At 45.3% G+C, this 16705-nt stretch overlaps 1 protein-coding gene across 1 annotated transcript in view; it reads right to left on the reverse strand.

Moving 5' to 3' along the window:
- LOC126456606 (monocarboxylate transporter 12-like) overlaps positions 1-16705 on the reverse strand; it is a 596637-nt gene that overhangs the window by 15308 nt on the left and 564624 nt on the right. Inside the window, exon 7 of the mRNA XM_050092349.1 lies at positions 14699-14873. Within this exon, the coding sequence (XP_049948306.1) occupies positions 14699-14873 (175 nt within the window). The remainder of the gene's footprint in view (positions 1-14698; positions 14874-16705) is intronic.

Raw genomic sequence — 16705 nt, forward strand, 5'->3', positions numbered from 1 at the left:
AAAGTCCACGAACATCTGCAAATGGTTTCCAAATAGCCGAACAGAACCATTTCCAGACAGAGACCAGATGACCCAGTCCATTCCACCTAAACACAGTTCACACCATTATGGAGCCACCACCAGTTTACACAGTACCTTGTTGACAACTTGGGTCCATGGCTTCTCTGGATCTGCACAACACTCGAAACCTACGCCCAGAGTTTACCAACTGAAATAGAGACTCATCTGACCAGGACACTGTTTCTCTGCCGTCTAGGAGCCAACCGATATGATCATGAGCCCAGGAGGCGCAGTAGGAGATGTCGAGCTATTAGCAAAGACAATCGAGACGGTCGTCTGCTGAAATAGCACGTTTAACGCCAAATTTCGTCGCCCTGTATCACTGGATAAGTTCGTCGAAAGTCTCACATAGATTTTTGTGGTTATGTCACGCAGTGTGCTTGTCTGTTAGCACCGACAACTATGCAAACACTGCTTCTCTCGAACTGCACGTGAAGGCTGTCGGCCACTGTGTTACCCGTCGAGAGAGGTAACACCTGAAATTTGATATTCTGGGCACACTCTTGACACTGGATCTCGGAAAATTGAATTCCCTAACGATTTCCAAAATGAAATGCTCCATGCGTCTAGTTCCAACTACCATTCCGCGTTCAAAGTCTGTTAATACCCGTCATGCGGCCACAATAACGTCGGAAACTTTTTCACATGAAGCACTTGAACAGAATTGAAAGCTCCGCTAAATGCACTGCCCTTTTATACCTTCTTTACGCGGTACTACCGCCATGTGTACATGTGCAAATCGCTATCCCGTTACTTTTATCACGTCAGTGCATAACACGCTAACATTATATGCTCTAGGAAGAGTTTTAAGATTAACAGCGCATGTTTGCTGCTGGCTTTTATTGTTGGCGGGCTCTGACGGCATAAAAGGTGTAAGCACTTAATAATGGAATAATGTAGTCCCGACACATGTTGTGGTAAAAATATCACACATTTGAAGACTGGTGCGTAACATTCTTAGCACCGATGTTGGATTTATAGTACTGGTTGGCTATGTTACCTTCTGCGATGGAGTTCTTGAATAAATTGTTGTGGCTACACTTACCGCGTCAAACTCGGATAAAATACAGCCAAATAGATGTCATCCACTAAGCGTAAAAGTGGGAGGCTTGCCTGTTTCAGGACGGTCGGACATGGCCTGACGGCGACGATGGAAGCACTCTTCGAAGGCATGGGATTTCATTCGAATTTGACGAGAATATTTTATTATACTCAATGTCCAAGAAGTCCCTTGGCGATTCCAAAGTCTTATTACAGTAGAAACGCTCAGACATCTCCATCAGATCTGTGCTGTCTACTGAGTAAAAATCAAACTTTTTAACCACATTGCAACTGTGTATTCTCAATATCCTGTTAATAGATTGTAGGGTGAGATCTTTATTTATTTGTTCGTTGGATGTCATATGTCTGTTTACAGCCTAGAAGCAAAACAAACTCACTCATCTGTTAGTACAAACATAAAAAATACTTTAATTATAAATGCTAGCAATGAAAACCGACTATTTCACGGAAAATTTCAGATTACTCTAATTCGAAAAGAAAACTACTATCTGATCTGGGTATCAGCCAGCAGTACGTTTGCTTTACGAAATCATAGTCTTCCGCTCTGGTTTTCCGTGCTGGTGCCCTGAGGCGCTACCTGCCGTTCTATACCACATACATTTTTGCTCCATAAAACTCACTTTCTTAATTTAGTTATAGTGCTATGTCGTATATCATTATACCTAGTTTGCAGATTAGGTGAACCAATCGCGTCTTGCGTTCAGCTGATACGTTGTGTTAACCAGGTGTCCTCAAGGGACTCTCTGCTTCCCGCAACTCTAGCAGGGTGCTTACGGAACCGGACACCGTTCTCATGTTTCCATTTTTAGCCGAAATTTTTGGGGAACAGTGATCTGGTGTGGTTCGGCATGAGTTCTTCTTTTATTTGCATCCATACATGAGGTCACATGTTGTACCTTATTATTTAGAGTTTTTGTACGTGATTAAATTAATGGCATACTACGTTTATGTGCAATGTCTATATGTTACCTGCAACTTAGATAGTACAGCGGATTAAAATTGTGAAATTATGCACAAAATTTCATTTTTTGATGCACATGCTTTAAAATCTTCGTATGAAGTATTTTCCATCCATGCAACTAACTGAGGGCAATTTGTTTATTGCCATAAGCATTTCCCTTCTTTTATTTGAGAAGCGTCTTCAGTGGCCTGTAATACATGTTTTTTTTTATACATACAATAAACGTATTATGTAGTAGTTACAATATGTTACTATGTTACATTTTGTCGTGTTTTTCTCTTGCTTTTTAGGTTAGAATCAACGTTTGGAGCACAAATTTCGTGATGTGAAATTGTCGTTGGGTGTTACTTACGGTTTCCAGCGATGTTAGCGCAGATGGGCTATCCTGGAGACGTGTTCATTAGTCTCTATGCTCCAGTTGGCCGATTTACTGAGTTCTTTCAATCATATATGATTCAACACATCGCATACATCACTTGCACTTTATATTTTGCGTGTGTTTTCGGTGTGTAGTGTAGGCAACTGTCATTGTGTGTCTATCATTCGTCTTATGCTTGTGTTGTGTGTGTGTGTGTGATATGCTCTTTTATTGTGTGTGTGTGTTTGTGTGTGTGTGTGTGTGTGTGTGTGTGTGTGTGTGTGAGAGAGAGAGAGAGAGAGAGAGAGAGAGAGGGGGGGGGAGGGAGGTGGAGAGGAAGATTCATTAATTATCTATTCTGGTTATGTTTCAGATCCATGTTTGCTATTATTTTAGTGGCTAACGTGATCAGAAAATTGTTTATATGGATTTGGTCATGAGTACCGTCTTTCTCATTGCAGTTGCTCTTCGTATGTTAAAGTTTTCTTGTAATGTCACAAGTCTTTTGATGTGATTATTCACTCTAATAACTATCATGTCATGATCCATGCTGGATGGTTCGTGTCCATGTTTTATCAGGTGTTCGGTGAAGGTAGAATGGCTACTTTCATAATTCTAACTTCTTATATGTTCTTTGCCTCAAGTTTTGAAGTTCCTATCTGTCATCCCCAGATATACTGCTTTACATTCTTGGCACTCTAACTGGTATATACCTGCTCCTTGGTATTTATCTAGCTTGCCTGTTGTTTGTAAATTCTTGGGAGAACACAGACAGACACACACACACACAGCAAATGAAAATATCAAACCAAACACACAACAGAAACAATAGACGAATGTTATGCACACAGTGACACTTGCCAACACTACATACCGAAAATACAACACAAAATACAAAGATATAAAGTGCAAGTAAAATATCCGCGATGTGTTGAATCAAATGTGGGTGACCAAACGCCAGATATCGGTCAACTGGAGCATGGAGGCTAGTGAACACATTTCAAGGACCACACATATAGGCTAACTGCGCTGGAAATCGTAAAACCCAACGATAATTTCACTTCAGCAAATTTGTGCAACAAAAGTTGATTCTAACCTAAAAAACAAGAAAGAAAGGCGACAAAAGGTAACATAGTAACATATTATAACTACCACATAATACGTTTATTATATGTACAAGTAAAGCATGCATTACGGGTCACTGAAGATCCTTCACAAAAAAAGAAGCGAAATGCATATAGCAATAGACAAACTGCCTTCAATTAGTTGCGTGGATGAAACATACCTCCACGAATTTTGATGAAACTTCGGAACGACGGAAAAAAAGAAAAAATGACGATTTGTTAATCTATTTCTCCTGCCACCAAGTGAAGCACAATGGCAGCATCTGCTATTTTAAATATTTAAATATAGCTGCTCCTCTTGGATAGTATCGAAGTCTTTCCCACGGTATCATAGATGATATTCGTCCTATCCTAGAGGAGCAGTGATGTTATCCCACTTGTGCTGGTTGTGGTGCCTGTTCTTTTCTTGCGGCTGATTCTTGTTTCGCCAATTACAGTTCCAGAACACCTTTTTAGCTAATCTATTTAGTATCTCATTTAATCCTCTGCTACAGACACTGTTGTTTCAAAACAGTTCACAATGGATGACGACGTGTGCACGAGTCCCTGACAGCCCACAAAAACAAACACCACTTTCCCTTCTGTTTATCCTCTTCAATTAGGTGAGTTACATATGTATCGTGTCCATTTATGAAATGAGCCACCCCTCTTGATGAGTAAATACCGTTCATTAACAACATTTCCTCAACACTAGTAAATATTTCATATAGTCGATTCCCACTAGCACTGCTCTCCCGGGCTGGTCGCAGTTCTATTAACAAATTATTCATTATTTCCAACTTACTGTCTGCTATTCTCCTACAGTGGTTTTTATTTCGTGTCAGAATCTTTTCCTTGGGCAATACAGTACACTTCTGCAGCGTATGATAGAATCCATTGAACGGATTCCCAGAATCATAACAGCATCTGTAGGTATCAAACGATATTCTCTAGTTAATAGTATCGCCACTCTTCTCTTCGCCAGTTAATCTTCTGATTATTCTTCTCTGCACTCTTCTTCTTACCAGGACGAATGATGTCCTCAATCTGCGGGCCCATATTCTTGCTTCATATATCGTTGTGTCTGCCAAAATATAGGGTGACCCAAGAGATCATCAATATGCAGGCATTATGACAGGAACGATCATTCGAAACAAAACGTCCAGTAAACATGAACTATAAACTGTATACCTTAATTGATATGAACACATCATCTTCGATACTGTGAAACATATCTCTTCTACAGCAAGCTCTTTGCTTTCCATATTTTGGGTGGCGGTAATAAGAAAAATTGTCGACTTAATATTGGCTTTAAAACGCATGCCTCAAGAGTTACGAGCACTCGAGCCATAGACGAGATGAACTGCACAGTAGCGAAGATGAAAAAGTGCTCACAGCTCTAAAGGTATGCATTTTCACGTTTATTAGACTTTTTGCTTCGAAAGATCTTTCCCGTTATATCCTTGAACATCCATCATTCCTCCTGGGATACCATGTACACTCCTGGAAATGGAAAAAAGAACACATTGACACCGGTGTGTCAGACCCACCATACTTGCTCCGGACACTGCGAGAGGGCTGTACAAGCAATGATCACACGCACGGCACAGCGGACACACCAGGAACCGCGGTGTTGGCCGTCGAATGGCGCTAGCTGCGCAGCATTTGTGCACCGCCGCCGTCAGTGTCAGCCAGTTTGCCGTGGCATACGGAGCTCCATCGCAGTCTTTAACACTGGTAGCATGCCGCGACAGCGTGGACGTGAACCGTATGTGCAGTTGACGGACTTTGAGCGAGGGCGTATAGTGGGCATGCGGGAGGCCGGGTGGACGTACCGCCGAATTGCTCAACACGTGGGGCGTGAGGTCTCCACAGTACATTGACGTTGTCGCCAGTGGTCGGCGGAAGGTGCACGTGCCCGTCGACCTGGGACCGGACCGCAGCGACGCACGGATGCACGCCAAGACCGTAGGATCCTACGCAGTGCCGTAGGGGACCGCACCGCCACTTCCCAGCAAATTAGGGACACTGTTGCTCCTGGGGTATCGGCGAGGACCATTCGCAACCGTCTCCATGAAGCTGGGCTACGGTCCCGCACACCGTTAGGCCGTCTTCCGCTCACGCCCCAACATCGTGCAGCCCGCCTCCAGTGGTGTCGCGACAGGCGTGAATGGAGGGACGAATGGAGATGTGTCGTCTTCAGCGATGAGAGTCGCTTCTGCCTTGGTGCCAATGATGGTCGTATGCGTGTTTGGCGCCGTGCAGGTGAGCGCCACAATCAGGACTGCATACGACCGAGGCACACAGGGCCAACACCCGGCATCATGGTGTGGGGAGCGATCTCCTACACTGGCCGTACACCACTGGTGATCGTCGAGGGGACACTGAATAGTGCACGGTACATCCAAACCGTCATCGAACCCATCGTTCTACCATTCCTAGACCGGCAAGGGAACTTGCTGTTCCAACAGGACAATGCACGTCCGCATGTATCCCGTGCCACCCAACGTGCTCTAGAAGGTGTAAGTCAACTACCCTGGCCAGCAAGATCTCCGGATCTGTCCCCCATTGAGCATGTTTGGGACTGGATGAAGCGTCGTCTCACGCGGTCTGCACGTCCAGCACGAACGCTGGTCCAACTGAGGCGCCAGGTGGAAATGGCATGGCAAGCCGTTCCACAGGACTACATCCAGCATCAGCATCTCTACGATCGTCTCCATGGGAGAATAGCAGCCTGCATTGCTGCGAAAGGTGGATATACACTGTACTAGTGCCGACATTGTGCATGCTCTGTTGCCTGTGTCTATGTGCCTGTGGTTCTGTCAGTGTGATCATGTGATGTATCTGACCCCAGGAATGTGTCAATAAAGTTTCCCCTTCCTGGGACAATGAATTCACGGTGTTCTTATTTCAATTTCCAGGAGTGTATATTCATAGCATATACTTATGAAATGCAACGGCAGTCTATATTTATTTTGCGCTATATTGATAATATTTTGCAGCAGGAATAAAGCAACAGTCGTTATGCAAAATGTTATCAATATAGCGCAAAATAAATATAGACTGCCGTTGCATTTCATAAGAATATGCTATGAATATACTGTTGCTTTATTCCTGGTTGTTTTGTAAGGCCTAAAAATTTCTTTCTTCAAGAGTGATCCCTAGATGTTACTGGTAACTGCTCTACGAGTTTACTGTTTATTGTACGGTTTCTTGTGAGACGTTAGGGTTCTTTCAACGATGTGTGAACTGTTTTCTGTTTGGCTGTATTTATTTTATTTAACTGACATCATTGATATAAAATATACTGTGAAATGAATTTCATACAAACAGGCTGCTCTTCAAGAGCAGATGTAGTGTGAATCAGTGTTTACTGGAATAAAATATAACTTAGCGAAGCTTCATAATTTACGACGAAACATTACTAATTTATGCTCGTATTCTAAGGCGAGAAAACAACACTTGTAAGATACCAGATCCAGCAATCGATCCTGCACGAGAATTTGTGCCATAACTCTCGTAGTATACAGCCTTGACCTTCTGAATGAACAGCTTTTAAACTTTTTACGTGTGCCGGCTGTTTGTCACTCGCTCTGCCCCACTTCATCCGCGTAATGCCCGAGTGCGAAACACGAGGGCTATTCGTTTATTAAGGCCTAATCGAACGCGAAATGTAAACAACAGCGAATATCAAAAAATGGTTTATTTGCAGCAGTTAGCTTCTCTGCATAGTCGTCTCTCCGCTCTGGTGCTCAGTTCCTATTTGGGCTATGAACATGGGATGAAAAATTTTTGGCTTAGCTCGAACCAACGGCCATTTGTACAACCATTCGAATATATGTTTTACCGTATCTATGCAATAGTATGCACTGCTGTCCATTAAAATTGCTACTCCATGAAGATGACGTGCTACAAACGCGAAATTTAACAACAGGAGGAAGATGCTGTGGTATGCAAGTTATTAGATTTTCAGAGCATTCACACAAGGTTGGCGCCGGTGGTGACACCTACAACGTGCTGGCATGAGGAAAAATTCCAACTGATTTCTCATACACAAACAGCAGTTGACAGGCGTTGTCTGGTGAAACGTTGTTGTGATGTCATGTGTAAGGAGGAGAAATGCGTACCATCACGTTTCCGACTTTGATAAAGGTCGGATTGAAGCCCATCGCGATTGCGGTTTATCGAATCGCGACATAGCTGATCGCGTTGATTGAGATCCAATGACTGTTAGCAGAATATGGAATCAGTGGGTGCAGGAGTGTAATACGGAACGCCGTGCTGGATCCCAACGTCCTCGTACCACAAGCAGTCGAGATGACAGGCATCTTATCCGCATGGCCGTAACGTATCGTGCAGCTACGTCTCGGTCCCTGAGTCAACAGATGGGGACGTTTGCAAGACAACAACCATCGGTACGATCAGTTCGACGACGTTTGCAGCAGCATGGACTATCAGCTCGGAGACCATGGCTGCGGTTACCCTCGACGCTGCATCACAGACAGGAGAGCCTGCGATGGTGTGCTCAACGACGAACCTAGGTGCACGAATGGCAAAACGTCATTTTTTCGGATGAATCCAGGTTCTGTTTACAGCATCATGATGGTCGCATCCGTGTTTCGCGACATCGCAGTGTACGCACATTGGAAGTGTGTATTCGTCCTTGCCATACTGGCGTATCACCCGGCTTGATGGTATGGGATGCCACTGGTTACACGACTCGGTCACCTCTTGTTTGCACTGACGTCACTTTGAACAGTGGACGTTCTGTTTCAGATGTATTACTATCTGTGGCTCTACCCTTCATTCGATCCGTGCGAAACCCTACATTTCAGCAGGATAATGCACGACCGCGTGTTGCAGGTCCTGTACGGGCCTTTCTGGATACAGAAAATGTTCGACTGCTGCCCTGGCCAGCACATTCTCCAGATCTCTCACTAACTGAAAACGTCTGGTCGATGGTGGCCAAGCAACTGGCTCGTCACAATGTGCCAGGCACTACTCCTGATGAACTGTGGTAGTATCGTGTTGAAGCTACATGGGCAGCTGTACCTGCAGACGCCAACCAAGCGCTGTCTGACTCAATTCCCAATTGCATCAAGGCCGTTATTACGGCCAGAGGTGGTTGTTCTGAGTACTGATTTCTCAGGATCTATGCACCCAAATTGCGTGAAAATTTAATCACATGTCAGTTCTAGTATATTTGTCCAATGAATACCCGTTTATCATCTGCATTTCTTCTTGGTGTAGCAATTTTAATGGCCAGTAGTGTATTAAGCAACATTTGAACGACGAACCAGAGCTGGCGCCAGGACATTTGTACGAAACCATTAATTCGTCCTGAAAGAGATGTTAAGTAGGCCAAAACTAATGATTAGCTAATGACACCATTTGTATGTTCATCGTTCGGATTTTGCGAGCAAATACGTGCAAAGCACGTTACTCTGGACTGTATTTGAGGCGGGCCACTACTATACCATAAATTTCTATGAGTAAGTTCAAACTTCCCATGAACGTAGACAAACGGTTAAAGTAAAAATAAGAATTGATCCAACAATCTTTATCCTTTGTCGAGATAGTAGGTAAATGTAGCATATAAAAATAATTCTTAACTGAACTGAATGTGCATAAACTGAAAACGTGCTTCCGATAAACTATTTTTAATTGAATTTTGTGTGGAAAAGCACGATTTTTTCAAGGTGTTTTGCGGTCGCCACTTATACGAGGCGTATTCGGAAAGTAAGGTGCGATTATGCGCGAAATGAAAACCACTGTGAAAATCCAATGGAACTTTGCATAGATGTGTTTCTCAGTGTCCTTAATGTGCCAGTCGATCGCTTCACGTCGCTCTTTTCAGTTCAGAGCGCATAGTGACCACGTAGAAACGCCTACAAAACTGTCTTCCACCAAGTACATGGATCTGCTGAGAGATTTCGCCTGAAGCTATGCAGCCCACGTAACATAAATGTGATGCATTTTTCTCTTCAAGACAATGTTAATCCACATTCTATAGGGGCAATGAAAACACTCCCCCCACAGCGTTTTGGATGGGAAGTGTTTGATCATAGACAATACAGCCTTTAATTGGCTCCTTCCGTTGTTCATTTCTGCTCACACAAAACGCTGGCTACAAAGACAACATTTTGGCACAAACAACGAAAGGCAGATCAGCGCAGAGAATTGGCGGAAAACACAGGTGGCTGCTTTCTGTGACGTGAGTATTGGAAAGTTTGTACAACGCCATGTCAAATGCCAAGTCGGAGCGGCGACTACTTAGAGAGGTAGCTGGAAGGTGAGGCTATCTGCTGCGGATAAAAATGTTTTATTTTGAATGTGGTTCTCATTTCTCAACCCATCGGACCTTACTTTCCTAACAGCCCTCGTATGTTTCAGACAATTATGAATCGGTTCAAATTTTGTAAGAAGGTAGACAAATAACTGTAGTTTAGCTCGTCCTGTTGTTTTGTGAAAGCTCTATCCGTTACCGTGATATAAACAACATGATTTGTAAGGTAATTTAAAAAACCTATACTGCGTCAGTCGTCACAAGGGTCAACAAAAATGTACATCAATTGTCGAGCTATGCAGTCTGATGTCAGTATTACGGAAGAGAAAAGGTTAGGAACAAGAACGTAAAATGCTCCTTCCACAGCTCAGAAAAAGCGAATATGTCCTGGTCAAAGTTTGGGACGTAAAAGAAGTAAACCGCCTTTTCGACTTATCTGGCAGCTTCAAAGACACACTCCTGGAAATTGAAATAAGAACACCGTGAATTCATTGTCCCAGGAAGGGGAAACTTTATTGACACATTCCTGGGGTCAGATACATCACATGATCACACTGACAGAACCACAGGCACATAGACACAGGCAACAGAGCATGCACAATGTCGGCACTAGTACAGTGTATATCCACCTTTCGCAGCAATGCAGGCTGCTATTCTCCCATGGAGACGATCGTAGAGATGCTGATGCTGGATGTAGTCCTGTGGAACGGCTTGCCATGCCATTTCCACCTGGCACCTCAGTTGGACCAGCGTTCGTGCTGGACGTGCAGACCGCGTGAGACGACGCTTCATCCAGTCCCAAACATGCTCAATGGGGGACAGATCCGGAGATCTTGCTGGCCAGGGTAGTTGACTTACACCTTCTAGAGCACGTTGGGTGGCACGGGATACATGCGGACGTGCATTGTCCTGTTGGAACAGCAAGTTCCCTTGCCGGTCTAGGAATGGTAGAACGATGGGTTCGATGACGGTTTGGATGTACCGTGCACTATTCAGTGTCCCCTCGACGATCACCAGTGGTGTACGGCCAGTGTAGGAGATCGCTCCCCACACCATGATGCCGGGTGTTGGCCCTGTGTGCCTCGGTCGTATGCAGTCCTAATTGTGGCGCTCACCTGCACGGCGCCAAACACGCATACGACCATCATTGGCACCAAGGCAGAAGCGACTCTCATCGCTGAAGACGACACATCTCCATTCGTCCCTCCATTCACGCCTGTCGTGACGCCACTGGAGGCGGGCTGCACGATGTTGGGGCGTGAGCGGAAGACGGCCTAACGGTGTGCGGGACCGTAGCCCAGCTTCATGGAGACGGTTGCGAATGGTCCTCGCCGATACCCCAGGAGCAACAGTGTCCCTAATTTGCTGGGAAGTGGCGGTGCGGTACCCTACGGCACTGCGTAGGATCCTACGGTCTTGGCGTGCATCCGTGCATCGCTGCGGTCCGGTCCCAGGTCGACGGGCACGTGCACCTTCCGCCGACCACGGGCGACAACGTCGATGTACTGTGGAGACCTCACGCCCCCCGTGTTGAGCAATTCGGCGGTACGTCCACCCGGCCTCCCGCATGCCCACTATACGCCCTCGCTCAAAGTCCGTCAACTGCACATACGGTTCACGTCCACGCTGTCGCGGCATGCTACCAGCGTTAAAGACTGCGATGGAGCTCCGTATGCCACGGCAAATTGGCTGACACTGACGGCGGCGGTGCACAAATGCTGCGCAGCTAGCGCCATTCGACGGCCAACACCGCGGTTCCTGGTGTGTCCGCTGTGCCGTGCGTGTGATCATTGCTTGTACAGCCCTCTCGCAGTGTCCGGAGCAAGTATGGTGGGTCTGACACACCGGTGTCAATGTGTTCTTTTTTCCATTTCCAGGAGTGTATTTTAATAAATAAGTCTTGACATTTTCGCTCTTTTTTAATTGTTAACGCTACTTCCCAGTGTAATGAACTCTATTTATATGAATGTGTGGTGTCTGTTCATTCGGACATGTCCAAAAGAACATAAACCACACATTCATATAATTTAATAGGATTAGATAGGCAATGAATCCATCTTCCTCACTGCAGATGCACAAACACGTTCGACCTCCTGTGGGAGTCTCGGAAGAGCTAATATGAAGGAAATAGACAGGGCTACGGATAGGTGAAGCTCGATGGTAGTGTGAATCTGCAGTGAAGCTAGACGAGATAATCCGTGCAGTTGTGATAGAACTGTTTTCCTGGTGGTGCTATTGCTCAAATGGTTCAAATGGCTCTGAGCACTATGGAACTTAACATCTTAGGTCCTCAGTCCCCTAGAACTTAGAACTACTTAAACCTAACTATCGTAAGGACCTTGCCGGCCGGTGTGGCCGTGCGGTTCTAGGCGCTTCAGTTTGGAACCGCGTGACCGCTACGGTCATGGATGTGTGTGGTGTCCTTAGGTTAGTTAGGTTTACGTAGTTCTAAGTTCTAGGGCACTGATGACCACAGATGTTAAGTCCCATAGTGCTCAGAGCCATTTGAACCATTTGAACCTAAGGACATCACACACATCCATGCCCTAGGCAGGATTCGAACCTGCGACCGTAGCAGTCCCACGGTTCCGAACTGAAGCGCCTAGAACCGCACGGCCACCGTGGCCCGCCCCCTGGTGGTGCAGTGACTACGGCACATGCTTAGTAAGCAGGAGATCTCGGGTCCGAATCCCGGTCCGGCAGACATTTTCACTCGTCGGCGCCGACTCCGCGTAATGTCCCAGTACAGCTGATAGCAGTGATCTCTTCCTTTTCCTTTCCTTGCTTCCATTCTCCACCTTCAGTTTACATACATTTAATGATCTCTGTACTAGGTGTTGTTGCATCTACATCTCGCTATTTGTAGCCTAAAGACCCTGATGCTGTGCCCCAAAACCACAAGTTTCAATAACCAACCATAGTACACAATGTATAATATCATGTAGATGAAGAGCGTACATGCAATAGCTAAGAAGTGTTTGTTGGGGGATAAAATTTCTGTAGGTGGATTTGTTCGTGTTATGTTACTTATTCGGTACGATGCATTATATCACATGACGTGGGCGCTAATACTAACAAGTAAAAACGCGAATATTTCGAGATGTTTTGATTTACACGTGTTCAAATCTGACAGATAAATCATAAACCTAGTTCCATTCTTTTACATCTCTAACTCTCCCGAGGACTTATTCACCCTTTTGCACTGTGACAGTAGCGTTTTCTATTCTATCGCGAATTACGTCCCAAATTTTCTCGCGGGGTCGATTGTTGGAGCTGACACGTTGCAACTGTGCGTTTTTCTCCTAAAATATGAAGTCCGGTTGGGATGTTCCCTTATGGAAGATATCCACCACCATACCCATCAATTAAAACTGTTTTTGTTGTAGTCTTCAGTCCAGAGACTGGTTTGATGCAGCTCTCGATGCTACCCTATCCTGTGCAAGCTTCTTCATCTCCCGGTACCTACTGCAACCTACATCAGAAAATGGTTCAAATGACTCTGAGCACTATGGGACTTAACATCTATAGTCATCAGTCCCCTAGAACTTAGAACTACTTAAACCTAACTAACCTAAGGACATTACGCAACACCTAGTCATCACGAGGCGGACAAAATCCCTGACCCCGCCGGGAATCGAACCCGGGAACCCGGGCGCGGGAAGCGAGAACGCTACCGCACGACCACGAGCTGCGGACCAACTTACATCCTTCTGAATTTGTTTAGTGTATTCATCTCTTGGTCTCCCTCTACTATTTTTACCTTCCACGCTGCCCTCCTATACTAAATGGGTGAGTCCTTGATGCCTCAGAATATGTCCTACAATCCGATCCCTTCTTGTGGTCAAGTTGTGCCACAAATTTCTCTTCTCCCCAAGTCTATTCAATACCTTCTGATTAGTAATGTGATCTACCAATCTAATCTTCAGCATTCTTCTGTAGCACCACATTCCGAATGCTTCTATTCTGTTTTCGTCTAAACTACTTATCGTCCACGTTTCACTTCCATACATGGCTACACTCCATACAACTACTTTCAGAAACGGTTTCCTGACACTTAAATCAATACTCGATGTTAACAAACTTCTCTTCTTCAGAAACGCTTTCCTAGCCGTTGCCAGTCTACATTTTATATCCTCTCTACTTCGACCATCACCAGTTATTTGGCTCTCTAAACAGCAAAACTCATTTATTACCTTAAGTGTCCCATTTCTTAATCTAATTCCCTCAGCATCACCCGATGTAATTCCACTTCATCCCATTATCATTGTTTTGCTTTTGTTGATCAAGACACTGTGCATTCCGTTCAGCTGCTCTTCGAGATCCTTTGCTGTCTCTGACAGAATTACAATGTCATCGGCGAACCTCAAAGTTTTAATTTCTTCTCCATAAATTTTAATTCCTACTTCGAATTTTTCTTTTGTTTCCTTTAGTGCTTGCTCAATATTCAGATTGAGTAACATTGGGGATGGCTACAACCCTGTCCCACTCCCTTTCCAACCACTGCTTCCCTTTCATGCCCCTCGACTCTTATAACTGCCATCTGGTTTCTGTACAAATTGTAAATAGTCTTTCACTCCCTGTATTTTACCCCTGCCACCTTCAGAAATTGAAAGAGAGTATTTCAGTCAACATTGTCAATAGCTTTCTCTACGTAGGTTTATCTTTTCTTAATCTATTTTCTAAGATTATTCAATTCAAATATGACACAATAAATATAGTGGAGACAGGGACAGTCTCTGATCAAGGAGGAGTGCAAAATATCGATCGTGTGAGAAATGGTTTCGAGTTAGTATAGCCCCTATCTTCGTGAGTTTCTACACTGGACATGATCTTACAGCGGCAGCTACGTCAGGGTGTGCGTTACGTACCGATGCCGACCATGGCGGCCTGGCAGAGGTACTGCCTGGAGACGAGGCACTGGTCGCTGGCGCGCACCACCATCAGCCCGAAGCCCACGCAGCCCAGGGCCGTGGCGCAGCCCAGGAAAGTCTGCAGAAGCACCAGCGCCCGCTCGTCCAGGCCCTCGCGCTGACCTTGCAGGGCCTAAACACCACAACTTCACGTCAGACAGAGAGGCAGCAACTCTGCATGCACCAGGTACTAGACTAGCCACACACAAATACACTGAAGCGCCAAAGAAACTGGTACAGGCATGCGTATTCAAATACAGAGCTAAGTAAACAGGCAGGATACGGCACTGCGGTCGACAACGCTGTATATATACAACAAGTGTCTGGCGCAGTTGGTAGATCGGTTAGTGCTGCTACAATGGCAGGTTATCAAGGTTTAAGTGAGTTTGAACGTGGTGTTATAGTCGATGCACGAGCGACGTGACAAAGAATCTCAGAGGTAGCGATGAAGTGGGGATTTTCCCGTGCGACCATTTCACGAGTTTACCGTGAATATCAAGAATCCGGTAAAATATCAAATCTCTGACATCATTGCTGCCGGAAAAAGATCTTTCAAGATCAGGACCAACGACGCAGAAGAGAATCGTTCAACGCGACAGAAGTTAAGCCTTCGGCAAATTGCTGAGCCATCAACAAGTGTCAGCGTGCGAACCATTCAACGAAACATCATCGATACGGGCTTTCGGAGCCGAAGGCCCACTCGTCTACCCTTTATGACTGCACGACACAAAACTTTACGTCCTTCCTGGGCCCCTCAGAACAGACTGCTGATGACTGGAGACCTGTTGCCTGTTCGGACAAGTCTCGTTTCAAAATGTATAGAGCAGATGGACGTGCACGGGTCTGAAGACAACCTCATGAATCCATGGATCCTGTAAGTCAGCAAGGGATTATTCAATACGGGGGAAGCTCTGTAATGGTGGGGCGCGTGTGCACCTGGAGTGATATGGGACTCCTTATGCATCTACATACGACTTCGACAGGTCCATCCATTCATGTCCATTGTGCATTACGACGGGCTTGGGCAATTTCAGTATGACAATGCAACACCCCACACGTCCAGAATTGCTACAGAGCGGCTGCAGGAACACTCTTCTGAGTTTAAACACTTCCGCTGACCACCAACGTCCTCAGACATGAACGTATTGAGCATATCTGGCATGCCTTGCTACTTGGCTGTTCAGAAGAGATCTCCGCCCCCTCTAACTCTTACGGATTTATGGTTGGTTGGTTGGTTTGGGGAAGGAGACCAGACAGCGTGGTCATCGGTCTCATCGGATTAGGGAAGGATGGGGAAGGAAGTCGGCCGTGCCCTTTCAGAGGAACCATCCCGGCATTTGCCTGGAGTGATTTAGGGAAATCACGGAAAACCTAAATCAGGATGGCCGGACGAGGGATTGAACCGTCGTCCTTCCGAATGCGAGTCCAGTGTGTAACCACTGCGCCACCTCGCTCGGTACGGATTTATGGACAGTCCCGCAGGATTCATGGTTTCAATTCGGTCTAAAACTACTTCATACATTAGTCGAGTCCATGCCACGTCGTGTTGCGGCACTTCTGCGAGCTCCCGGGGGCACTACACGATATTAGGCAGGTGTACCAGTTTCTTAGGCTCTTCTGTGTATAAACGTAGTTTAAACTTCAGAGTGTTTCTCGTAGATTAATCCGATTTCACAGAACTATATAAAATGAGACAGAAACTTGGTGTAAATTTTTACCTATGCATAGGACAACCAACTTCTTAACAGTACAAAAACGATCTGACTATGCATCCATGTACACAGCCAAAGTTCTGGGTTTAATTTTTACGATTGCCTTTGGGATCTAAATTTTCTTCAGTTTTCACAAACGTTCCATGTTCCTTCGAAACAGCTCTTTAACAATACAGCCCCCATGATCAAGACAGACCATGAATCAGCCTGTTATGGTTGTTGCATATGTTGTAGGATTATAGGATTACAGGAA

Source organism: Schistocerca serialis, chromosome 2 (assembly GCF_023864345.2).
Source record: "Schistocerca serialis cubense isolate TAMUIC-IGC-003099 chromosome 2, iqSchSeri2.2, whole genome shotgun sequence".
Taxonomy (NCBI): Eukaryota; Metazoa; Arthropoda; class Insecta; order Orthoptera; family Acrididae; genus Schistocerca; species Schistocerca serialis.